The sequence below is a fragment of the Giraffa tippelskirchi genome, chromosome 6 (genome assembly GCF_054371585.1).
Source record: "Giraffa tippelskirchi isolate mGirTip1 chromosome 6, T2T-mGirTip1v1.2.pri, whole genome shotgun sequence".
Taxonomy (NCBI): Eukaryota; Metazoa; Chordata; class Mammalia; order Artiodactyla; family Giraffidae; genus Giraffa; species Giraffa tippelskirchi.
In genome coordinates, this window is record NC_137280.1 from 50,692,780 (window position 1) to 50,718,724 (window position 25,945).

Below are 25,945 nucleotides of genomic sequence, written 5' to 3' on the forward strand. Positions count from 1 at the left end.
CTGTATGTTATCTTGTTACTACTCAGTGAGAATTATATTTGCTATTTAACAGTGAAAGCTTCCAGTACCCATGAAATTTCTTTTCCTGTCTTAACCATAATAGAATTTTCTATATAATTTTGTCATTACATATATAAATTTGGTTTCTATAAATACGGTAAGTCCTCAGAAGACTAATCCTTGGCATATGAAAGAAGGAAAATCATATAAAGCATATCAGAACAATGCTGATTTGCTTGCCTTTAAGTGGTTTATTATTCTATTTTATTATTTTTCTGTAAATGACAAATTCTGAATAGCAGAGCTTTTTATTTTAAAAATAGCTTCATATGGGCCAAGTTTCCTTGTTTTAGAAATAATATTGCCTACTACGCTTGGTTGTTTTTTTATTTTTGTTTTTTTTTAAGGAGGGAGGTGCTTAAAATCAGCTATCTGGTCTATTAGGAAACACCAACTATTAAAAATTAAAATGATATTTCTTCTATAGCACATATTTATTTCTACTGCAGATTCACATTAATAAGTTGATTTTTAAAATTTTAGATTTCAAAAAATTTTTTTCCCCTTAGTATTTTTCAGCAGCCATTAAGAGTTTAACTGTAACTTAGAACATTCTCGTTTGCGGGTAGCCACGTATGTGGAATGGGCAAATGGTAACCTGATCTTTTTACAAGAATCATATACTTGGAATAGAACCCAGTTGGTGAACATTCATTTGGTAATTTGATGATTACATGCAAAAAGGCTATGACACACTATTTTGCTGTGTTATGTGTACTGATTCACAGTTAGATTGTGGGTTTGGTAAAGATGAAGGAAACGAATGTGAACTGTTTGTCCTCTAACCTTATTCTATAGCATTTGAATTCTGTGCGTGAAATACAACCTTGATGGGAATTGAATTTTATGACTAAAGTTCTTGTCTACATTCTGAGGTTGTTGTCACTGAGTTGTGCCTCTATTACTGGAGGGTGATTGCAAGAACCAGGTGAATTTTGGGGGGCTCAGGTGCTGCTGGGCTTTGTATGCTCAGGGAGAGATTATGGGGGAGCAGATTGTGTACCCCCAAAAGAGCTAGAGCTTGGGATATGCTTTCCTTGGAGAAGCTGAAGCTCTAGTGTAACAGCTTTGGATTAAGGCAGAGGGAATGCCCAAGAGGGAGGAAGTCCGAGATTAGGTGAGAGCTTGGCAGGGCAGGTGTGATAATATTACTAGTTATGCTGAACTTCCATAGGTTTGGCATTTATTTCATTAGTATTTCTTTCTGGAGTCTTAAATTTGCATGTCTCTAAATTTGATCCACTTCAGGAAATGTATACATTCATATTTACATGTCTTTCACATCTCAAAGTTTGGCTTTGCTTTTAAAATATAAAGAGAAAATGAAATACATGAGTATATCAAGGTCAATAGCTATCATTCATTTTATTATTTATTTCTGGCCATGGCCCTTATGGTACACTTTGAAAATGTTCTAAGTCTCGTCTTGTTTATATGGCTTCCTAGTTTTGTGGCCACATTATCTAAAATAAATGTCTTTGATTTAGGTTTGGATGATTGAGTTATACTGTCCAAAAATGTATTCTTTGAAAATATGTTTCCCAAGTGAAATCAATAGGAAAGAGGAATAAATACTGAGTAACATTTTCTTAGAGTAACATGACACATGGTTATCCTTTTGTCCTGCGACTGGTACTCAGCTGGCATCAGGTATGGCTAGAGAACAAAAGGGAAGGAAATTCTTAGAGCCTTGACGAATATTTGTAGATTGACAGATGCATGAGTGTGCAGAAGGGAAGGCTGGCTCTTGCCCCGTCAAAGGCACTCACACCCTGCTCTTTGGTTCAGACCTTCTCTTAGAGACAAAGAATTGTATACCCAGACATATTTTCTTTTTCTCTTAGGGCTAGTTCTTTTGTCTTAAGAACCACAGAAAGGTTGCATAGTTGGGTAATTAGTTTTTTTCAAATGTTTCTGCCCATTTGTTGATTACTTCAGCCTGTCATACTGAGGGGTAGTAAAGTTTTATATTTTACATTCAATACTTGAAAGTACTTATATTGGAAAATGGAAAAGAAGAAATATATTTATTCTAAATATGTGTTAGTTGCTCAGTAGTGTCTGACTCTTTGCGACCCCATGGACTGTAACCTGCCAGGCTCCTCCATCCATGGGATTTTCCAGACAAGAATATTAAAGTGGGTTGCCATTTCCTTCTCCAGGGGATCTTCCTGGCCCAGGGATTGAACCCAGGTCTCCCACATTGCAGGCAGACTTTTTCCACCTGAGCCACAGGGGATGCCCATTTATTTTAAATACACAGCTTCTATGTATAGCTTCTTTTTGAACAAGAAGAAACAATGTTATTTCCATAGAGTCTTGAATGGGAAGACAGAGTTCTATTCATAGCTTTTGTTAACTCTTCAATTCAGTGAAGACACATTCTGGGTTGATCAAAAAGTTATTTAAATACCAACAGCAGTTTGTGTCCCTCACCCCACCCCCAAATACATAAAGAATGGCGCAGTGTAGTTCTTCTGTGGACTAATACAGAGAAAGTTCACTATTACCTTTAATATTAGACTAGTTGTCTTATTATTATCCCTTACCTGCCAATCTCGATTGCTGGTAGTTACGCTTTGTGAACAAATTTTGTATTGCCAAAGCCAGGAATACCGAATTAGGTGATTCCAACCTATAAAGCTCTACAATCATGGATGTTCACGTTTCTTAGAGCCAGAACCCTCCAGCCTGAATTTTTTTTTTCCCCCACCCTTTCAGAATTATAGAGCTTGACAGTGTGTGTGGACTCTGAGACCTGCTGGAGGCAAGAGACTAATTATACTCAAAGCCAGTTCTTCACAAGAAGAAAGCAAATGATAAAAACAATATATACATTGCTTTCTTTCCATCATGGGGGTCTGATGGGGGCCAAGACTTAAAAATAACAGGCATCAGGGTTCTTTGCAGTAGAAGCTAATTTCAGGAGCTGATATTAGAGAACTCTGGAATGTTCCTATTGCAGGTGACTGATCACATTTCATATTGGTAGCCTGAACAAATTGTTATTAATTCTGGCTGACTCTTATTATTCGTCAGAATTATAGGACCATGAGTCAGTAGTCACAGCATAATAAAGCTGACACCTTACAGTGTTAAAATTTAAGTTGATTATCTGGTAGAATTGGAGCACACTGGTGCCCATTTATGGAAGCTGAACAGTAAGCCTGCTAATCATGTTAATTCCAGAGTTTCCTAAATTAACTCCAGCTCCTAAAGGGGAAAAAATTGATGAAACGAATGTTTCTATTTTCAGTGAATATTTATTGGTGTATGTAAATATTTGTATAATCAACTCTCGATAATATCTGGGTGCTAAATGAGGAGAGGTGGGGCTTGTCGGAAGTGTCTTTTTATCCTCATATTACTTTTACTCACTTTTCCCGTTGAAGTGGGTGAGTCAGTTTTGGCTGATGCAATTTTGTGTTTTTCGGATTCTCGATTCTCTGATGAGAAACCCAGTGAGGGACTGGTAGGAAGGCTGAGGATTGATCCAACCGCCTTTCCTTTAGTCCGTATGATTGAGAGTTGATTGTAAGGTGTGCATCTTAACCCATTTCTTTATTTTCCAAAATGTCTTTTCTGTAAACGTCCTTGACCATGATGCACATCCTTTTTTGAGATCACTCTTCCAACGCTTCTTTTTTCCACTTAACTGCTCTTATTTTCTCTTTCTCTCTTCCTTTATCCTTATGTAGGCCTGACCAAAGATGGCAGTAATGAAAATATTGATTCTCTTGAGGAAGTCCTTAATATTTTAGCAGAGGAAAGTTCAGATTGGTTTTATGGTTTCCTCTCATTTCTCTATGATATAATGACTCCTTTTGAAATGCTAGAAGAAGAAGAAGAAGAAAGCGAGACCGCAGATGGCGTTGATGGGACGTCACAGAATGAAGGGGTTCAGGGCAAGACTTGCGTCATCTTGGATTTACATAACCAATAACTTTGATGCAGGGGCTGAAGTCACTGGCTTATGAACCCCCGAAGCAGTCTCCTTTTTCTTTCTTTCCTTCGCTCACCCAGGGCTTAACATGCAGTGGGGCAGCTTGATGGGACAATACAAGGCAACCATGTGATCTTCCCCCAGTTACAGCGCCTAACTAGTCCCTTGCTTGACTTTCCCACTTGAGGAAAGCAGCATTCTCCTCCTAGCGGTTCACAAAGTGCATTGAGAATGATGTTCTTGGTAGTATAATTGGTTTCTGTATTGTTGTGTTTCAACTCATGTGCTCACTGAACTAAATTCAGAAACTTAATAGCAGATTGTTTTGTGATTAACCCTTGCTGCCTGTCCTTCTAACATGCTATTCATTAAGATGATTACAGTGGAATTGATTATAAAAATATTGCTAGCATGATTCATGCCTTCAATGCTTCTCTGTTGATCCTTAACATGATTGATGTGTAAAGTGATGGCTCTTTAAAAAGCTGATATTTTTTATTGTAATTTGTTTAGGTTGATTTGTCATATGGATTAATAACAGATTTCAGTGTCAAATTCTGTATTCACGGTGCTTTGAAAATAATTTGAAAATAACCCCATGTTGTTGCCTTAGGGTAGTTCAATTGCTGTATTCAGATAGTAGTGTGTCTGAATCTTTCTCTCTATGAAAGCAAAATTTATTTTTAATTTCATTTCCAAATATACATCCAGAGAAAGTAATTTGTATTTTTCTTAAAGGAGGCTTATTACACAGGAAGGAAAATGTGAATATGTATCTTAAATAATGTTGTACACATTAAAATTATTCATCCTAAATTACGGTCTTTTTCCATTTTTTCCTATATTACCTTATTAATTGGCCATCAACTTTGGCTTAGGTATAATATGGTTTTTAAAATTAAATTCATTGAAGTGGTAATTCTTTTTTTGAAAATCTATTTTTGCCATTAGAAAATCTTAGAAACACCTGTGAATTAATTCATTTAAAATGAGTTTGCCTCGGTGATAGCAAGAGCAATGGTATTGTTAGACATAGGTAACATGCATTTCTTAAAATGAGATTTCATTCATTTCCCATCTCAAATAAAGCTCTTACAGCTTAAGAGCAATAAGACCCAAGACTCCTAGGTTCTTTTTCCCTTTTTGAGAGTGGTGGTTCATGTTTTCACATCTTTTTGAGGCTCTGTGAAACTTAGCTTAGCTTTGGTTCTTTATAGAACTTAACATTGGAAAATATTTGCAGTTTTTAACATTTTATTTAACTATAATTTCTACTTTTCAAATATTTATTCTTATTTTTTCCCTTTTAATCAAGTTGCTTTCAGAAAGTGGATTATTCACCATTTTTTTCAGAAGCGATTATGACCAGTTTAGTTTCTTTTTTAGAAGTCTCTCTTGCAGGCTGTCCAAACAAGAGCCTGAAAGTAAAAGTTTCAAATCAGAACCCTGGAACCTATCAACTTCCCCTTTGACTTTTTAATATTTACATGTGCTGGGGAAAACTGTCCAGTTTGCTAATCTTACTTTTAAAAGTATTATTCGTAACTCCTTTTGGAAACAGATACGTACCAAATATGTACGTATATGTACATATGTACAAATATGTACCAGATATGTACCAAATTTTTGTTGTACATTGGGGCCTTCCCAGGTGGTGCTAGTAGTAAGTAACCCACCTGCCAAATCAAGAGACATAAGAGATGTTTGTTTGATCCCTGAGTTGGGAAGATCCCCTGGAGAAGGAAATGGCAACCCACTCCAGTATTCTTGCCTGGAGAATCCCATGGACAGTGGAACCTGGTAGGCTACAGTCTGTGGGGTTGAAAAGAGTCAGACAGGACTGTGAGACTTAGCACACACGTACATTCTACATTGGAAATGATCTCCTAATGATTAAATGATTATTATAACCCTAGTTTGTCTTTTCCTAATTATTCAAGGAATATGCTTCATTCTGTTAATGTTTCTGACAATCAAAAGCTTCTAATTTTGGAATGTTAATATTTTGAAGCAAATGAGTAGGGTTTAATAATGTTTTTTCTGAAAGTTTATGCTGTCTTTGTCCATATTTATCATGTTTTTTCACTTTGAATTTGAGTACTATGACATATCAGAGTTTGTTAGGTTCAAATTTAAAAGGTGTCTTAAGCCTCACTCTCAGAGAAATTCCTTCAGTCCAGTGTCTGAGATGTATTTTTTAAGGCAGTCTTGTTTCTTAATGCTTCATTGCTACTAACTCTAGAAGATGTTTGATCAGTTTATGATAAGTAAATAATGAAATTTGAGTGTTAAAAATGTTCAGAATCATTAATTTTTCATCAGACTGCTTTTTTGTCACAATACTAATGCACACTTTATGTACAGAAATTAATTATGCTGTATTTTTGTAAGTGAAAAATAAGGATATTGGATCCTTTGCCATTTTTTTGGTACCCCTGCTGATCAGCCCTTTGAAAAGCCTCTGATGATGATAAAATCCAGGTAACTGGTGAACCCCTGACTTCTGTGACAGCCTTCAACTTGTGCCCACGGCTTGCTTTGGTGAGAAAATAAAGGTATTTGCAAAACTGGTATAAAGTACTTTGAAGCTGATCGAAGTGGTGTCATTTACATTTTATTTATTATATATGTTATAGTTCTTAATCTTCTAAGGATTTATTGTGTCATTTTCTGTTTGATCATAGAAATAATTTACTAGCTTGTGTCTTTTAAGCTTAGGAAAAAAACAAGACAAAAATGTAATTGTTAGTTTGAGTGTTTATAGTTCTTAAGGAATTGTACTTTGTGCTGTATTTTTGGTAAAGAACTCTCCTGCCTATGCAGGAGACATAAGAGATGCCGGTTCGATCCCTGGGTTGGGCAGATCCACTAGAGAAGGGAATGGCAACCCATTCCAGTATTCTTACCTGGAGAATCCCATGGACAGAGGATCCTGGCAGGCTAATATCCATAGGGTTTCAAAGAGTCATATGCAACTGAAGCAACTTAGCATGCAATACCTACTCTGCCTTTCCAGTTTGGAACAACCGAAAGCACTTTGAGGACTGTGTTCTGAGTTCAGATGGCCTTGTCTCCTCCGAGCTGCCCTTCCTCAGATGAAACTGCTGTTTGTCCAATTGAAAAGGCACTGAGTTCTCTAGAATTTGGTGCAAAAGCAAGGAGGTGTGGCACTCAGAGGACTTCATTTCTGCACTTTAGTTTCTTTCAGTCCTTATTTCCCCTGGGATGTGAGGGATGCGGTATAAGTCAGTTGGAGAGGCATCTCCTGGGTACTGATCCCTGATGTCCAGCTGCCAGCTCACTGTATCTTGCAGATGACTTGGACATGATGGAATGCTGGGTGATTCCTGCTTTTTCGGGCTTCCCAGGTGCCTCAGCATTAAAAAATCCTCCTGCCATTGCAGGAGACGTGGGTTTGATCCCTGGGTTGGGAAGATCTCCCGGAGAAGGAAATGGCGACCCACTCTAGTGTTCTTGCCTGGGAAATCCCATGGACAGAGGAGCCTGCTGGGCTACAGTCCATGGGGTTGCAAAAGAGTCAGATATGACTAAGCAACTGAACATCAACAATCCTGCTTTTTCATCTTGCACTTATTCTTTATTCTAGAAATTACCTCCCTATCGTATAGAGCTGAATGTAGTCATGTAAGAAAAGCTCTTTTCTCTGCTTGAATTCTGGTCATTTTCATTTATAGTTAGCTAGATGGAACAAAATGTTCCTTTTTCTGCCCTGATGTTTGTAACTTTGGAGAATTAGCAAAAGCAGATAGAAGTATAGACAGATATGAATTTGAACACCCACAGTTATACCTTTTGGGGACTGATACTCAGTGAACCATCTTAAATCAGATCCTGCTCTGTGAAACAAGTCGTTTTCTGCATTTTGGGGCTATGGAGATTTCTCTGATCACCATGGATGTGCACACTTTTTATAAAATTCAGTGATGCAGACTTCATTATCACAAGTTGATTGATGGAACAGTATACTGAATTCTCTGCCTTGATTATTTGTTGAGATAACCGTGTGACACACAGGAGTAGATATGAACTAAATTTTGAACTCCTTGAAGTTGGGAGTGAGGTTAGCCTGGTTTTGACTCTTCTTCAAAGCTGAGCCCAACACAGGGTATTTATTAAATATTTGCTGGGGTTGGTCCTGGTAATGAGAACTTGAGGAATTACCCATTATATAATAAAACACTGATTTAAAAAAAAAAGCTTAAATTAGTGAAAACATTATTCGGTATGTATTTTTTTCCAAGAGAAGTGACATTTTGAAGTTTACACAGTGGCCTGACCTATGCTAGTAAAGGTCTTCAGGTGATTTTTCTGCTGTCTCATTTGTATTTGAGTCTGTATTTTATCTTTATTTATGCTCTTAGTCTTTGGATGTAATCCCTTCTTAAATTTTTAGTCTTTCAATTCTCTGATGTACTGATCTTCCCTTATCCTTGAGGGGTAGAAGGTTTGTAGCTTCCTTTTTTTTGAAAATGTCCGAGATAATATTGTTATGCCATCTATTTAAAAATAAAAAGAGAATTGGTGTAGTGCTTTTTGGTTTGTTTTAAACTTTATTATGATAATATTATTTATACACTTAAAAATGTATTTCTTTAGTTATGCCTCATTTTTTTGTGTGTGTTTTGCAACTAGATCTTTTATTTTTTTTTTAATTGGCGTATAGTTGCTTTACAATATTGTGTTAGTTTCTACCGTACAGCAAAGTGAGTCAGCTTCCCATTGAGGTCACCATAGAGCATTGAGTAGAGTTCTCTGTACTGTAGGTTCTCATCTGGTTTCCATTTTGGTGTATAATGTCCTCACTTGTATTTTACGAAGACTAGACTCGTTCTAGAGCGACAGGCTGTCTAACTCACAGGATCTTCTCTTAGGCATCTGGAGCTCATTGGTAATCAGCATTGAAATAAATCATGATGCTTTGACAGGCAGGGGGAAGATACAAAACAGGCTCAGGGTGACTCATTGGTCTCACCAGGGACAGTGGGAGTGACTGGGATGACCTAAGTATGACATGATACCAGCCAACCAATTCTGTAACCAACTCCCTGAAAGCCTACTTGGGTTTCTGTAACGGAGCCAGTCTTCTAAAATTGTGGTGGAACCGCAGGTCCAACCATTGGCTTCATGATTCAGCATTTTAATTTCATACATAGCATTTCACTTTGAAAATGTATCTGAGGTAGTGTCTCTGAGGCAATTGCCACAGTAACATTAATTACTTTTAGGCAACTCTCTCAGGTTCTAAGAGAAAAATATAAGACCCGCTTTTAAAAAAAATTTTTTCCCCTAATTTTCTGTATAAGAATTCCCAAAGCATAGACTGAGCTATTAATAATAATCATTTTAAAACCATAAAAGTAAACTTACAGGGCAAAAAAGAAACAAACATGATGATGCCTTTTTTTTTTCTTTTTTCTTTTTGCCCTTCTCTTTGCCTATAGCCACATCGTAATGCTTGTGTGATCATTGCCTTCAATTAGAACATATTCTATCAATAAAAACAACTTTCATCCGCATAAAAGAGTACCAAGAGTACCAAGATGCTTCCTTTTCAGACTCCAATTGATATAATTTTCTCCATAGTATTTAGAAATTATTTTTAGGAAATTATTGTATTATTATCATGAATTATATTGTTTGATGGGATTGTTAATTTTTTTTTCCCCTCCTGTGCATTGAATATAGTCGTAAAGAGAGAAAAGGAGAAAAAGGGTACGTTGTTGATATTGCACAGTATTACAGGGAGAGTCCACACTAGCCATTGATATCAATGATAATTTAATTCTGTCTGGAATTAGGAATATATAAAAGCAAAGTTTTAAATCACATACTTATATTTTCTTGTTTCTAATCAACTAATCTGATGTTGATTTAATATGTTGGCTTATTTATGACAAAAACTAACTCTAGCCTTTTCACCGGTTTTGACTACATCATAATATTGAAGGGGATAGTCCGATTCCCACCACTCTGCTTTGTAAGGGAATATCTAGGCCTGCCAGTCAAGAATATGTAGGAATGAGTTGGGGGGGGGCAGTAGTATCATTAACGGAGAAGGCAATGGCACCCCACTCCAGTACTCTTGCCTGGAAAATCCCATGGATGGAGGAGCCTGGTAGGCTGCAGTCCATGGGGTCGCACAGAGTCGGACACGACTGAAGCAACTTAGCAGCAGCAGCAGCATTAAAAGTGTTTTTTCATGCTGTATACTAATTTCTTTTGCACATTGAGTAATACTCATGAATTTTAAAGTTGTCATTAGAAGAATGAGTTTTATATTTTATCTAAATAAACTTTATTGGGGAGTGGTCCAAGATAGGATTCAGTATTACAAGGCGGTGTGCTGTTCTTGATAGAGTTTAGGAAACAGTTGGGCTTTGTCTATGAAAGATAGTAGTCAGACACACACACTGGTTTTGGTTATGTATGTATATCAAATAACCAGACACATAGAGATAGCCACATGGAACAGTTAATTCATGTTTCTGTTTTTAATGTAGTCAGTGATAAGATATATTATTACTTTATTTTCTCCAGAATGACAGTGGTGATATCTCAACCAAAATAAATGACCATTCTCACATGGACTATCGCATTTGATGGAAACAAATTGCCATGAAGAGAAAGGAGAAGGGATTTAGGAATGGAGGAGGATTCAAAGACTAGAACAGGAGTAAAAATGTCTCATATTGGAAGTGGGAGTGTGATCATGGTTTTGAGAAACATAGAGAGGGGGTTCCATGATTTCCAGCAGGAGTACAGTAAGTCTCCTACATACAGACCTTCAGGTTGAGAACTTTCAGAGATGTAAACATGTGTTCCATCAGTGTCAGGCATGAGTGACATTGCAGCTTTCCCTCCATCTCCTGTTGCTGACTGTCCTTCAGCTCTACAGTCTCCCACCTCCTCTCCCTCCTCCAGTCCTTCTTGCCTGTTCACTCGATGCCAGCCCTTGTATACCAGCTGTTGTGCTGTACTACTATAATTTTCAAGGTACTGTACAGTAAGGTTAAAAATGTTTTATTTTTGTGTGTTTGTCTTTTTATGTATTATTTGTGTGAAAACTATTATAAACCTATTACAGTGCAGTGCTATATACCTGATTGTGTTAGTTGGGTACCTAGGCTAACTTTGTTGGACTAATGAACAAATTAGGCTTACTAATGTTCTCTCAGAATGGAACTTGTTCATATGTAGAGGACTTAATGTATGTGTAAAAGGGTGTAGGGGTTTTCTTGGGACAACACTTGAGACCTTCACTGTAGAGGACAGGTTGTACGTGGTGCTGCATCCACAGGGGATGAGCAGGAATCACTCGATTTCCCATCCTGGTGTACCCAGGAAATGGATTGGCAACCTGGAATGCCTCTTTGGAAAGTTTGCTGATGCATGAGTGTAAGGTAACATTTATGTGAACAGAAGATAGAACTGGGAGTGTCAGCTGGCTGGGAATGAAATTGTAGGGAGATGGTGTTGACGTTTGTTGTTTTTGTTGTTTAGTTGCTAAGTCTTGTTCGACTCTTCATGACCCCATCGACTATAACCCGCCAGGCTCCCCTGTCCTCCACTATCTCCCGGAGTTTGCTCAGATTCATGTCCTCTGAGTTGGTGATGCTATCTAACCATTTCATCCTCTGCTGCCCCCTTTTCCTTTTGCCTTCAATCTTTCCCAGCATCAGGGTCCTTTCCATTGAGTTGGCTCTTTGCATCAGGTGGCCAAAGTGTTGGAGCTTCAGCTTCAGCATCAGTCCTTCCAATGAATATTCAGGGTTGATTTCCTTTAGGATTGACTGGTTCGATTTCCTTGCAGTCCATGGGACCCTTAAGAATCTTTAGCATTAGTAGCAACACCACAAATCAAAAGCATCAGTTCTTCGGCGCTCAGCCTTCTTTATGATCCAACTCACTGACATTTGTTAGAAGGTTAAAAAATAAATGCATTATCAGAACTTTCATTTGCCTAGAGAGGAAATAAGAAAGCCTTTGCAAAGTTTTTAGATGAAGAGTAAATACATCCCTCTGTAACACACAGATATAATTCTTACTTATGTAGTTTTTTATAGAAAAAGTTTGAAGCTATGGAGGTAAAGCCATGATAATTTAGACAATAAAAAGTAAAATTCTATATAAATATGCTGTCCTGTTTTTGAATGGCAGTGATGACTGAGTGAAGTCCCCAGGTCCTTTCAACTCTGGTGCTTCTAATTAATCATCCGTGTCTAAGCAGAAGTCCACTGGCATCCAGGAACCAGTGAGAGGGAAATGTCATTCCCAGTGGTAATTGACATTTCTAAAGCCAACAGATCTAAAGCAGGTTGTGAAGTTAATTAAATCAAAACAATTTTTTTTGAAAAAAAATGTAGTTTTGGTTATAGATAGAGTAAGGTTCTAAAATGACATACAAATGATAGATATTTTTGTATGTTGAAGGAGTGTATTTTTTAAATGGTGAATTGAATTAAATTTGTTAGTCAATGCATCTGTTTTAACTATTTTATAGACAGTTATTTTTTAATTACCTTACCATTTTCTGTTTATAACCTATTTTCATCTTGTAAACACCAACAGAAGGACCTGGTGGGTTAGCCAAGAGAAAAACCAAGGCTAAAGGTATTTTCTGTTTTTCAAATTAGCCTTGAGTGAATCAAGTTTAATGCTTGAAAATGCATGACAGTTTATAGATGTGTATTGTAGACGCAGCTACTAATGCTAAACATTACCGCTTTTTGGTTTTGGGTGCACCTTTGGTCATAAGTAGTTTTATCAAGATTTCATTAAAGAAATTTCTGCCTCAGGCTTTTAAGTAATTTCCTTTTCAAATTATCGAAACCTTGTAATAGTCTTTAAATTACACATATTAAGTTTGCAGTATACACATTCTACCTTTCTTCTAAAACCTTTCTTAGTCTAAATTTTTTAGTTAAGTTGGAAATACAGATGAATTCATCAGCGATTGATTTCATTTCTCCAAAAGCTGTTGATGCTGCCTTAGAGCACAATTAAAGCTAGTGTGATCAAACTTGTAATTTTAAGTAAAGTGAAAACTTATAATATGGAGCGCTGCATTATGCCAGCATATAATTTGCTATATTTGATATTTCAACTCATTGAAAATCATTACACCTGTTAAGCATTCTATATGGTCTAACACTTATTATTGCAGTCTTATTTTATCTCCCCATGATTTTTGTTGTTCACTTGAAACACTTGTAAATATTTCTGTCCTTTAGGGAGAGGGGCATGGGGAAAGTGCATGCTTTTTATATATATATATATAAACTTGTAGTATTCTTTTGTGTTCAGTGCTTGGCACATTGTAGTTTGATTTTGGTGAAACATTAACAGGTCAGACTTTTACTGTGTGGTTTACAGGGTTTGTGATTTGTACTTTAATTTTAAGATGAAGAAATTTTAATGTTTTAACTTTAGTATCCCACCTGAATAATTCCTGGGAAGAAAACAAAATTTTTACCATTTTATTCTTATGTAAATAATTATGAAATAAATGGCCAATAAAGTATAATTTTGCTCCTTGATCTAGAGAGGCAAAGTCAACATTAAAGATTTAATATTTTAAAACTGTGTGCAGAGTAAGACCTTCCAGCTTTGTACTAGCATTCTGCCTTTGCAGCGACCTTTTCTGTGTTACTCTGAATGGCGCTGAAGGAAAATGAGGACTCTGAGGACAGTTGGTGATTTATGAATTCTATTCTGTAGTTTTAGGAGGTTTTAATAAAATTGTCAGGAAGAATTGAGTAAACAATTTTGTACTGCCTAAGTGTTACATGATTCTGATGTACAGAAACATCTTCCACATTTTATTAAAGAAATCTCTTTTTTGTTTCTGCTTACATGCTACATTATACAGTGAACACCTTGCTTCTCTTATGATTTCTTAATGAGAGAAGCAAGAAGCCGAAATTCAAAGCTTTTGCAGTCAGGACTGTTAAATTTTATTTAAAGCAAGTTGAAAGCAGCACCTGTTGTGAAATTTGGAATCACCTGTAGATTCCATTCAAGTGTTGTCTCTCCTGTGAGCATGGACAGCACAGGTGTTAGCTTGGAGTGGCGCTACATAAAATAGTAGAAAATATACTTAAAGGAATACTGATTCCATGATGTTGAATAAAAGTAGAAAAGAAGTTCTCCTTGTCAGTTTAGATACTAGAGATAACAACCTTAAAATTTCATATTCATGGAAATTGTATTTTTCTAAACTGAGAAAATTAAATGGTATTTAACTTTTCATTGGTGCAATGTATTCGTTTCCAAGGAATGCAAATGCAAATACTTTAAGGACATAAATTTTTTGTTAGAGCTAAAGACTTTTAAATTATCTTTGTGCAGCTACTTGCAAGTTATGGAAAATTTGTTCTTACATTGCCAGTGTTCCTTTAATTATGTTGTTAATAGCTGTGAAATGTGAGTTAACACTTTGAGTAAAGTGCTGCCTTTGTGGATGGGCTCATTTTATTAATCTTGCATGTTAACTTTGTTTTGAGACAAATCACACAATATTGCAAGCTGGAAAAACATGATGATGAGTTTCTAGCATTTCTTTTATAGCTAATACCTCATAGAGGTTTGCATCTGTTGTTAGCCAATTTAAAACTAGTGGATGAAAGTCACTTTTTGAATGATCATCTCGTGTGTGGGGAGATAGAAAAAAAGGTAATACTTTTGCACTAAGTTGCAGTCTATGAATTGAGATGCCTCCAATAAACATTCTTTCCTTTAATTGGAAAACCTGAAAGTTAAAGAAGTCACTAAAGAAGAGCTCAAGAAGGAAAAACACAAGCTGGAGTCAAGGAAAGAAAGTAAGCATGAAGAAAGAAAAAGGGGGAAGAGAGAAAAAGAGGATGACCGGAAGGATAAGAAGATTGCCGATTCAGATGCTTCCAAGAAAGAGTCTCCTAGGGGTAAAAAAGACAGAGAAAAGGAGAAAGTGGGACTGGAGAAAGGTACTAAAGCCAAGGAAAACAGGAGAAAATCAACTAATATCAAGGATGTGTCTGGTAAAGTGGCACCCAGAGACAAAGATGATAGAAGGGAAGAGAGAAGCTCTGCCAAACACGCACACTTAGCCAAGGGAAATAACCAGAAGAGAAAGAGCTAAAGCTGGAGCAGCAGCATCTCAGGAAATGGTAATAATCTTCATCGTGATTTGCTGCTAAAGGGCATAGAAAGCTTAGTCTTGCTCTGGTTGGGGAAGATGTGTCATGTAGCCACTGAATATATTTATTGGTGCTCAGCAAATAAATTCTTTGAAATTGAGGTACCTGTCTCATGCTCCTAAGTTTAAAAGATGGAAGTTTTAAAAAAATATGTAATAAAAATGTGATGTAATAAGGTCTGTTTTTATTAATTTATTGATCATATATCCAGATAAATGTATATATAATCTGAATTGTAATGAACTTATTAAAATAGAATATCTTCATTGGAATGAAGTAGGAATATTAACCTTTTAAATTGTATTTATATGCAGAGTGATTTGTAAGTTTTAGGAATGGGAAATAGGGAGTTAGGAAGTTACCTTCTTTCTCTGTTAGCTGTTTTTCTTCCCTCCTTGTCTTTCCTCCATCACCTACTCTTTTCTTTCTCCACTCCCTTTCTCCTTCCCCTTGTCCTTCCCGTCTTGCTCTTCCTGCCCCCACCCCCCCAAGCTCTTCTGAGGGCATCTCCTCAGGGTGTCGCCTGCGTATCTCCCTCCCATGGCCCAACCAGCTCCCCAGTCTCTCTGGGAACTGCCCCTTCCTGAGACTCTTCCCTGTTCAGCTCCACCTTCTACATCTCCGTTCATTCTCTCCTCCTTGGTCTTTTACAGTCTGCTTTACCTCCCTTTTCACCCCTCCTTGCCTCCTCACTCCTCACCCCTCCTCAGTATCTCTCCCTTTCCAACCATCCCTCCCCCACCTTCTCCTGTCGCCCAATAAACACTGGATATTCACTGTGTTTTGAGAATTCTAGAACCAGCCTTGGATAAAAGAGAATTTTATGTAGAAGAACAATTTTAGAACACTTGTTCATGATATCTTTATAGATGCAGAATCATTATAGAAAGGTTTTAACTATTTCAAATTATAATGTACTTTCATTTTGTATCATGATTTTTCAGTTATATTGTTGGAATGGTGCATATTTTTCATATTTGATTGTATCATAGTTGTTTACCATTTCTAAGGAGTTGCCAATCTGAGAATCTGAGATCTAACTAGAGATCAGAATTAAATTCAGAAAACATTTAATAAAATGAAATTTCAATAAGAAGTGCTTTTCGGGAAATAGTCTGTGCTGTTCTGCATGAAGTCTTAAGTCTTTAATGGTGACTGCTGGCAAAATTCAGTTACTGAATTTGAGGGGAGCACCCTGGTTTGTTGTAACAAAATCGTAAGTGCTGCCACAAAAATTTTATTTTTTTAAAAATTATTCTTCAGCTTTTTCTATGAAGAGCTTTTAAAAGGAGAGATTTTGGCCCAGTTAAAGATATTTCAAGTCAGAAATGAGGAAGCATTAAGTGTAACATTTTCTAAAAGTATTGTGCATGTTTTATAATATCGTGGCACCTTTTCCTGCTTAGAACCAAGCACATGTATTCATTTAGTTGACAAGAATTCCAACTGATATAATAAAATACACAGCATGGGGGCCTAGAGAATATCCGGTCTAATATCTGTAACTCAGTCCTATGATTTTGTTGTTTAAAAACTGAGGCCCAAAGAAATTGTCACATGTGTTAATTTGGAGTTTCATGTGCTGATCAGTCTGGATTATGTTGTTTTTATAGATAAATTCTAGGAGCACAGTAAACCACGGAGAATTTTATGGCTCATTTGATTGGCAAATGTGGGGCATTGGCTTGAAGTGAATATTAATAGATCTCAAGTACACACCTGTAATCAGAGCTGATTCTTCCTTGCTCTGTCCTCAAGTCTTGGTTCTATTGATCTATATTTGACTTAATTCTCCATGGAGGTTCTACCACTTGATGAGGGTGGTAGCCTTCCGCAGGTCCTGGAAACATCTTTCTAGTTTAGCCATCCTTGTGCAAAGGTGCAGTTTTCTGGGCTGGCCCTGGGAAAGAAGTCCTAGGAGTCCAGCTGTCCTGGTTGGGTCTGGAAGTGTCTGTGGCCAATCCTATATTTGGGGTTGGGTCCATCTTCCCAGGCTGGCTCCTATACATAAATCTTTGGGTGAGGGTTGGGGGTGCTGTCCCTCTCAAACCATGTGACGTTTCCTGCAGAAAAGAGTTTCTGGGAAAAGAAGAGGGAGGCTCTGATAACTGGACAGAACAAAAAGCAGAACTATATCCACCAACCATATAAAATTATAACCTTTAAAAAACATATCCTGACGTTTGATCTTGCCAAGATAAATGGATTGAGTTTTTAAATTTATGTACCAAATTTTCGTGTTTATTTCTGTACAGGTGACATTTTTCCTCCCTTGCAGAGAAGGTCAGAGAATTATAATTACCTTTAGTGAGGGCATTCTGGTAATTTTTACCTTGGTTTTTGAAGGACGATTAATCCTACAGGGCATAATATACATAAATGCTAAACTTTAAGAAATTGGTGATAAAAATTTAGAAAAACTAATCAGTGTAAGCATATAAACATCTGTGTTTTTTTGTTGTTGTTGTTGTTCTGTTGTTTTTAGTCACTTAGTCATATCTGACTCTTTGGGACCCCACGGACAGTAGCCCACCAGGCTCCTCTCTTCATGGGATTTCCCAGGCAAGACTACTGGAGTGTTGGTATTTATTTAGCAAAGCACTTGAAAATATTTTAGTTCTATCATTGAATTTTCCTTTGAATCGCAGCTCAAGAATTGAATTGAATTCAAATTTCTCTACTAAACATCAGAAACATTTCAAGAGCTCTTATGAACTGGGAATTGGCTTATATTCTTTCCTTCCATTTTCTTCAGTAAATAAATGTGTCAACTGAATTTTATTGAAGTTGACATGACACTTTACCCAGATGCATTGACACTTACTGTTCACCTGAAAAACTTGGTGTAAGATACGCTTTTGGTCATGATTAGTGTGTTAAAGTTCTGCTTGCTTCCTTAGTTCTGTACATAATTATTTCTATATTCTGCTGCTTCATACTGTTTAGAGTAACTGAAACCAAAAGGTCACCTTTTGGAAACGTCAACTAACAATAGGGACAAAATTTCATAATTTGCAGTAGTTGGGAGTTAGAATAAGTCCTGAAAAGTGAAAATTAAATACTAAGAGCATAAAGTATAAGTACATATATCTTACATCACTAGCAGGCTTCTTAAGTTTCACTAAGAGATGATGCATAGAATTCTAAAAAGTGATACTGTTGGCATAATTTTCCTTAAACTTTGTATGACAACACTTTCCTTGTGAGAAGTAGTCATCGTATAGATGGTCAGATTTTCAAAAATATTTGAGAGCCTATCAGTTTTTCCAGGAATCTCTTATCTTTTAGTGTTCAAAATACTTTCTTTGGAAGCATTTTGTCATCATTTTTTCCCTTCAGTTGTGATGTGTAACTTCTGTGCTTCATTAGTTAATAGCTTTATGTGCTATTTCTAACATCGCTTGTAATCAACCATTTAAAATCTTATTTTTTAAACAAAATTTTCAGTTTCACTTTATGGATTTGCATTGTATACAGATGGTCCTGCAACATTTCAAAATAAGGAGAAACTAGTAAAGAAGTTGACATATATGAAAGTTTGAGTGAATCCCAGGGAATTAATTCTGCAAACAGTTGGCTTATAGAGTATTTTGCAGTGTTTTGGCCATACAACTTTGTACCTTCAGAGGTTCTCATAGGTTCTCATAATGATTAGCTGGGTGACAAGGACTTCCTGTATATACTTCTATTATAAAACAAAGAAAGGTAATAAACAAGTATGATTTTAAATGTTAATGTTTTAAGTTAACAGTAAATGTCATTTTCCATGAAATGAGTCTGATGATTTAAACTGTGTCCTCTGACTTTAATTCCTTTCTCATGTATCCTCCACTGTTTCTTCTGTTAATGTCCATTGATAACAGTTCTCCAAATTGATTACTCAGTTAATTCATTAAAAAAATGCATCTTGGAAATGGTGATTTTCCTCTCCTTTCCCTCAAGGTGGTTGTGGGAACAGCTGGCATTATCTGTGTGTGAGTGGCTGGTATGTTATCAACACTCATATTTCCCTTTCTTTTGGCAGAATAGTGGTAATAATTCTACCAAGTTGTTTCAGTTAGTCATTAAAAATTTGGAAGCATTGGGGCTATGATTCCCTCTCCCTCTTTTATCAACAGATTGTAGGACACGTGCATAAGTCCTTTATCTTTTGCAACTAATGTATTTTTGTGAAATGGGTGTACTGGGTCCCACTTTACTGAGATCTTTGAGGGGGGCATATAAAAGTAATTGTTTTATATTGTTACATATGTATAAAGCTACAAGAATGCCTAGTTAAAAGATACTGCTTAAACAGAAGATGTGAAATGTCAAGCCTAGAAAAAAGTAATGAAGAAATAAAATGTAGTCTTAAGTATATGGTATAATTGAGAAATTTCATACCCAGTCTAATCATTAAAAACTTACTTATAAGTTTGCTTTGTACTCAGAACACATTTTTCCATAGAAATGATTTTATGGTCTTCAGAGGTTTTGTACGCCAGTCCACAAAAACCTATTCAATTCCTAGTTTCCAGTTTTTCAAGTCTCAGTGTAACTGTGTTTCTTTGGAAAAGGCATTTGTCATTCTTCCTTAGAATATTAGGAACACATTTGGTTTTACTTCTAAGTATTTTCCGGAATTCTTTTGATTACATGTGGGAATCTATTCACATTGGCTTATGTGGACAAAAAAGCATTGATGCACTCACTTAACTGTAAAGTCCAAGAGTATTTGTAGGTTTTGGCCTTTGGTTATGCTAGGTCTGGGGGCTTGGAGAGTGGTCTGGATCTCTCTCTCCATCTTTGGACTCTCTCAGAAGGTGGTCTTCCTTCTCAGGTAACCTGGAGTCCCCTGTGGCTCATTTTTACTCCTTATCCATGCAGAGTGGGGAATGGGATCGCAAAGCTATGACTACAAGACCATGGGCCTGTGAGTACCACCCTTAAAACTGTGGGGTGATGGGAAGACCCGTCCCTCAATGCAAATTAGTGTGCTTTTACCAGAAGAATTAGAACTCTGTGCAGGGTAGGCCACACAGTGAATATTTGTACCCTGTACTTCATCTGAACCAAAGGCAGGTGGTTTATGGGACTGTTTCCCCCTCTCTCCTCCTCACTCTGTGCCTCTTGCTGCTGCTGCCCAAATAGGAAGGGTTGAATGGGATGAACCTGAATGGGTATCTCAGAGTTAGAGTGGTGGGAATAGAGAGAACTCATCCCAGTTGTTGGTGAGCAGTACCTTTAGGTGATTAGAAGAATGTAAGAGAATTTTGTTGATTGATAAATACAGGTGAATTGGGCTTTTTTTGTTGTTAAGCTCTTTACATTTTACCCTGGTTCTATCTAAAGAGAAAGTTTTTGTTCTTAGGGTGAGTATTATGTAGCACACCAAGAAAGCTTATTCTCATGAAAATGTTGTTTGGAGTACTTGGAAAAAATCCTTAGTAACAATCTTCCATGTCATACTCTGCTTCCTCCACTTGCTTGAGTATAAAAACACATAAACTAGATGTTTATTACCAATTTTGGTTGTCATTTTTACGTAGAAATCCCTGCAAAAACTTCCATTTTGTAAGCCCTGCAGAGCAGAAAATCATCTATTTTTCTTTGTTCTCATTTGATTTCACTTTGTATATGTGTTTATCACTCTTTATTACCATCTATCAGAGAAGGCAATGGCACCCCACTCCAGTACTCTTGCCTGGAAAATCCCATGGATGGAGGAGCCTGGTAGGCTACAGTCCATGGGGTCGCAAGAGTCAAACACGATTGAGCGACTTCACTTTCACTTTTCACTTTCGTGCATTGGAGAAGGAAATGGCAACCCACTCCAGTGTTCTTGCCTGGAGAATCCCAGGGACGGGGGAGCCTGGTGGGCTGCCGTCTATGGGGTCGCACAGAGTCGGACACGACTGAAGCGACTTAGCAGCAGCAGCAGCATTACCATCTATACATCATAGAAGTCTGTCTGTCACTTCTTCCTTGCCTCAGTCATTACTTCTCTTGTATCCTAAGAGGTTAACAGGAGGTATATACTTAAAGTTTCTGTGTGGCTTTTGGTAATGAGTTAAAAACCCACATGCTGTATCATCTCTCTTTCACTGGAGAAATATTCAGTCTCTGCAGTGTACTGGGGGCTGTTCTAGGCCCTGGTGAGAATAGTCCCTGCCATGAAATGCTCTGACATAAACAGGGGATGGGGAGAAAAATAAACTGCACTGCAGCTTGTAGCGCCCACCTCCCCTCTGCCTCCAGTGTGCTCCCACTCTTAAATCCACTTGCGGGATCCAGCTGAGTCATGTCTGTACTCACTTTCTCTGATCCTCCCAGGTGGTGGGACTGTGTACCTTTCATTTATCATGCTCATCATTTTGTTTCATTCCTGAACTTTGTTATTAGACTGTGATTTAAGTCCCGTGCCTAAATAAAGTTATGTATCATAGTAACGGACAGTAACAGGCATGCAGTGTGTGTTTATTGAAAGGAGAACCAGGGTCCCCTGCGTTGCAGGCAGACTCTTTACCATCTGAGCCATGGGGGAAGCCTCACTGGAAGGTAAACATACAAAATAGATAATTAAAATATATTTTCAGTCTGTATACACTGTTAGTAATATTAGAAAGCTGAAAAAAAATTATTTAAAAACCCAGAAGCTTCTTCAATAATTGTTTTTGACCATCTTGTAAATTGCTTCTAGCCATGTACATGTTCTGTGTGTGTGTAGGGAGTGGGATGGGGAGTTAAGTTTGTTTCTTTAGAAGATATAAAGGAAAACATTAACTGATGGGAAAAAGTGTATATTTGCTGGATTTAAATTATTTCATTTAATTCTTAAAAGTCTGGTAAGGAGGTACTATTTTATCTGCTGTCTGTATTTGTGGAGACCAAAGTTGTAGCAGTGGTTATGTGTTCAAGATGGGATTCAAATGGAATTCAGATGGAATTCATGGTTCATATTCCTGAGCTCCTACACATGACCTCATGTTGTGAGATGTTAAACTGAGTCCCCTCCATTCCAGTCTTTGTGGAGTCCTTTCATTGGTCCTGAAACCAGGCTCTTAGGGATCTTTGGGGGAGTGTTTAATTCTTCTGACCTGTCATCCTCTTCCTGGAATCTGTCTGTCCATCTTGGGTTGTGTGAAGATGATTTGAATCTGGAATGGCTCTTACTGTATGTCAAGGGAAGCTCTTAGAGTTTGCAGCAGTTAAGACCACTTTTGGGGCGCCTGCCAAGATTGTATCTGCTGAGTATACAAGCCAGGAACAACAGTGAGGATTAGCATGACCAATTAGTACGAGCGCCTTTCTGGTGTATCAATTTCCCAGAATGTTTCTCAAATTTTGTGTACCCGTTAGGTTGTTCTTGGGCTGTATTGATTTATGCTGTTAGACTGCTTGCATTTGAAGCAGTAGCAGTCCTGAGTACTTCCCGCATGAACCACAGCAGCCAGAGTAACCTGGATGGGTAAGATCAGTTTTTTATTAATCTGTCTGACTCTTTGTGACTCCATGGACTGTAGCCTACCACGTTCCTCCATCCATGGGATTTTCCAGGCAAGAATACTGGAGTGGGTTGCCATTTCCTTCTCACCACTGAATTAGTGAAGATTCATATCAAAAATTGAGGAACTAAAATTTTAAAATATCTTCACTTTTATGTGCTAAGTGTGTGAACTCCTATGAAGCATTGTATTATGTATAATTCTTATTTTCCCAGATTTTGGTGAGGAAGCAGTTTGTGTGTAATTCTTGTAAAAAGTCAATTCTTTACTCTTAGAGTAAGAGCTGGGTTTCTAGGACCTTTCTGATGCTCAGGCCTATGCTGTTTGCCTGTGTTGGCCACCTGGTCCTTCCTCACTCCCAGCACCTTCCCTGCTGAAGAATTTTGTACTTGCTGGTCCAAAGCTTTACCTGGAGACTTTTGTCTAGTATAACTCATAAGGCCACGTCCTTGATGTCCTCCTGTAACCTGTTTCAGTCTTATCAGTAAGTCCTTTCCTCGTCAGTTTATTGTGAATAGTCCCACCCCCTTTCCCTAAAGGTCTGTCACTTTCCCCATCTTGTGTACTCTAAAGAGTTCATGTTTCTTATCTTTTTACTGTTCCCTTCCTATGGGTGATAGGGGTTTTGTGTGTTGGTTTTCTATCGAACAGCACCTTGAGTTAAGCTTGTCTTGTTTAGTCGCTAAGTTGTGTCTGACTCTTTGTGACGCCATGGACTGTAGACTTCCAGGCTCCTCTGTGCATTTGATTTTCCAGACAAGAATACTGGAGTGGGTTGCCATTTCCATCTCCAGGAGATCTTCCCAACCCAGGGATTGAACCTGCATCTCCTGCATTGGCAGGTGAATTTTTACCACTGAACCACCAGGGAAGCCCACCTTGAGTTAGTAGGTGCTGAATATTTGTTGTGTGAATGAATGCAGTATGCAATTTAGTAACTTTTAAAATGTTACGTATTTCTGGGAGAAAATCCATTTATTCTTTCCCATGGTGGTCTGGTGCAGTTGAGTAGTATTGAATAAATTAAGCTGATATTGAACTAGGGTAATTGTGTCAGGTAATTAAACTTGCTGTGAACAGTTGATTTAAAGTACTCATTTCATTTACTTTTTATAACTTCTTCCATTTTGAATTAAAATTGGGGGCAAAATTACACAGTTATTAATATAAACTTAAAAAAATTGTTTATTTTAATTGGAGGCTAATTACTTTACGGTATTGTGGTGGTTTTTGCCATACATCCACATGAATCAGCCGTGGGTGTACATGTGTCCCCCCCATCCTGAATCCCCCCTCCCACCTCCCTCCTCACCCCATCCCTCTGGGTTGTCCCAGAGCACCAGCTTTAGGTGCCCTACTCATGCATCAAACTTGCCCTGATCATCTATTTTACATATGGTAATATACATGTTTCAATACTATTCTCTCATATTGTCCTACCCTCGCCTTCAGTTTTTTTTTTCCTAATTTATCTCATGCACTCAAAGACCTAAACACAAGGTCTGTTTTTAAGAGAATTTGATGATCTTCCAAATCATACAGGAGCTGTTGTGGTTGGCTTGCAACGGTCATTCAACCCTAGATAATCACCATCAGGCAATTGTGGTCACTCTGCTGCTCTTGCCAGTGGAGGAATAGAAGTGGGTTCTGGTTTTGACTATTAAAATGGGAAGAATGGTAAGAACTTGCAGGAAAAATTTCTTCAAGCCTAAGAAAGAAGTGGAAAAAGAGGTGGTTCTTTGCTGCTGGATGAAGTCTTGTCTCAAAGAGGACCTTGCTGCCCTGGAGACCTGGTTACCGCCCTGAGGATGAAGCCAGTGCTGAGAGCCAGCCAACCTGCTGTTAAATAATAAATTTCCTTCTTGTTCAAGCCAGTGTGAGTTGGTGTCTTGTTATTTGCAGCCCCAGCAACGTCAAAACCAATACATTCATTTCATAACCTGATTGAATATTTATTTCAGTGCTACATCCTTGCCATGTGTACCTCACAATAAATCCAGTTTGAAAACCTTTCCTTTGCCCTACACGTGTTTATTTTTTTTTGTTTAGTTTTTGATTGCTTTTTGCTTAAACTCTTATACAAGACATGGATTTACCACTGTTTTCTGGGGAACACTTATTCATGGATTCATGGGCTAAAATGGACTTGGGTAAGAAAATAAAATTGGAAACGCCAGAGTAAAAGCTTTCATATGGGTTATCAAATCAATAAGAATTATTGTAGAATGCGTTTTCATTAAATATTAGAACCTTTATAAGAATCTAGGGAAGGAAAGATATTAATAAGAACTTCAGCTTCTTTGAATTTTACAAAATAGTTTATTTTTGCGCTGATTTCACCTCTGGAAAATCACCGTGACCAGGTATCAGTAAATTTACAATTCAGCTGCCGCTTTGGACAGAAAAGAAAACTGGTCAATATTTTCTCTCGTTATGGGCATTTGCTTCCTCCTGTTGTTTTTCATGTTTTACAATTTCAACTTTAGAGACAACTCCCAGCTGATTTAGGGAAAACTGGTTATTAGGGGCAATGTGGGTCTGGATATTGATGTGTAGTAGTAGTTTTCAGGCACTTATAGCCTCAGATTTTTTTTTTCAAATGAAACTTTTCTCTAAATCCAATATGAATGGGATTTTCAGGCAGCTTAAATCTTTCTTGTTTGATGGGGACATATTTTACTGCTTATCGAACCCATGGAGCACAGTTTGAAAGCCTGCTACAGACAGGCTTAGTAGAATGACTTTGTAATTTTTCATCCAACCTGAGATGCTTTTGAGAGTGAAATAATTATACCAGGACAACAGACATAAACTGGGACTGTTTGGGCAAATTAAGCTTGTGGTACTGAAATGGTGGATGATGCTAGAACTCGGATGGGCATCTCTTTGGTAGATAGTAGCAGGGAAATTGATGAGTCCCCGTTCCCTCCTCTACAGCACTAAGCCACTCTGGTACAGCTAGAGCCAGGACCCTGTAGAGTCTGCAGCCATTTAAAAGCAGAGCAGCCATTCACTGGGTGCACCCCGCCCTTGAGCACCTGCAATGTACCAGGTGTTTTCTGCGGTGCTGAGAGTGCAAAGATGAATCTCTTGATTCAGAAGATGAAAAGTTTACCCTATTAATTCAGCAAAACTTGGCCATGAAGAGGTCCATACCTGTCCCAGGAACAGTTGAGAGCTCTTAAGCATAAGTTATTTAAGTGGAAAATTGCATGGGGGAGTTTTTAGCCTTGAATTTGTATCTTGAAATGTAATGTGTTTTA

At 37.5% G+C, this 25,945-nt stretch overlaps 1 protein-coding gene and 1 long non-coding RNA gene across 31 annotated transcripts in view; both read left to right on the forward strand.

The window, feature by feature from the left end:
* Positions 1-25,945, forward strand: part of ASPH (aspartate beta-hydroxylase) — a 191,357-nt gene that overhangs the window by 40,925 nt on the left and 124,487 nt on the right. For 6 of the 30 annotated variants that reach the window (XM_081501120.1, XM_081501127.1, XM_081501133.1 and 3 more), the window contains one exon: positions 12,593-12,634. The exons of 14 other annotated variants lie outside the window; for them this stretch is intronic. In XM_081501120.1, coding sequence (XP_081357246.1) covers positions 12,593-12,634 — 42 coding nt within the window. Of the gene's footprint in view, positions 1-3,758; positions 4,820-12,592; positions 12,635-14,778; positions 16,295-17,683; positions 19,113-22,536; positions 22,646-23,438; positions 23,525-25,945 lie in introns of those variants that run through there. 10 more of the 30 variants (XM_081501141.1, XM_081501142.1, XM_081501145.1 and 7 more) reach the window with 5 other exon arrangements.
* LOC145510317 (uncharacterized) lies at positions 19,316-24,694 on the forward strand. Its single transcript, XR_014056954.1, has 2 exons — positions 19,316-20,852; positions 22,735-24,694. It is a non-coding gene; the product is annotated as an uncharacterized LOC145510317 (long non-coding RNA).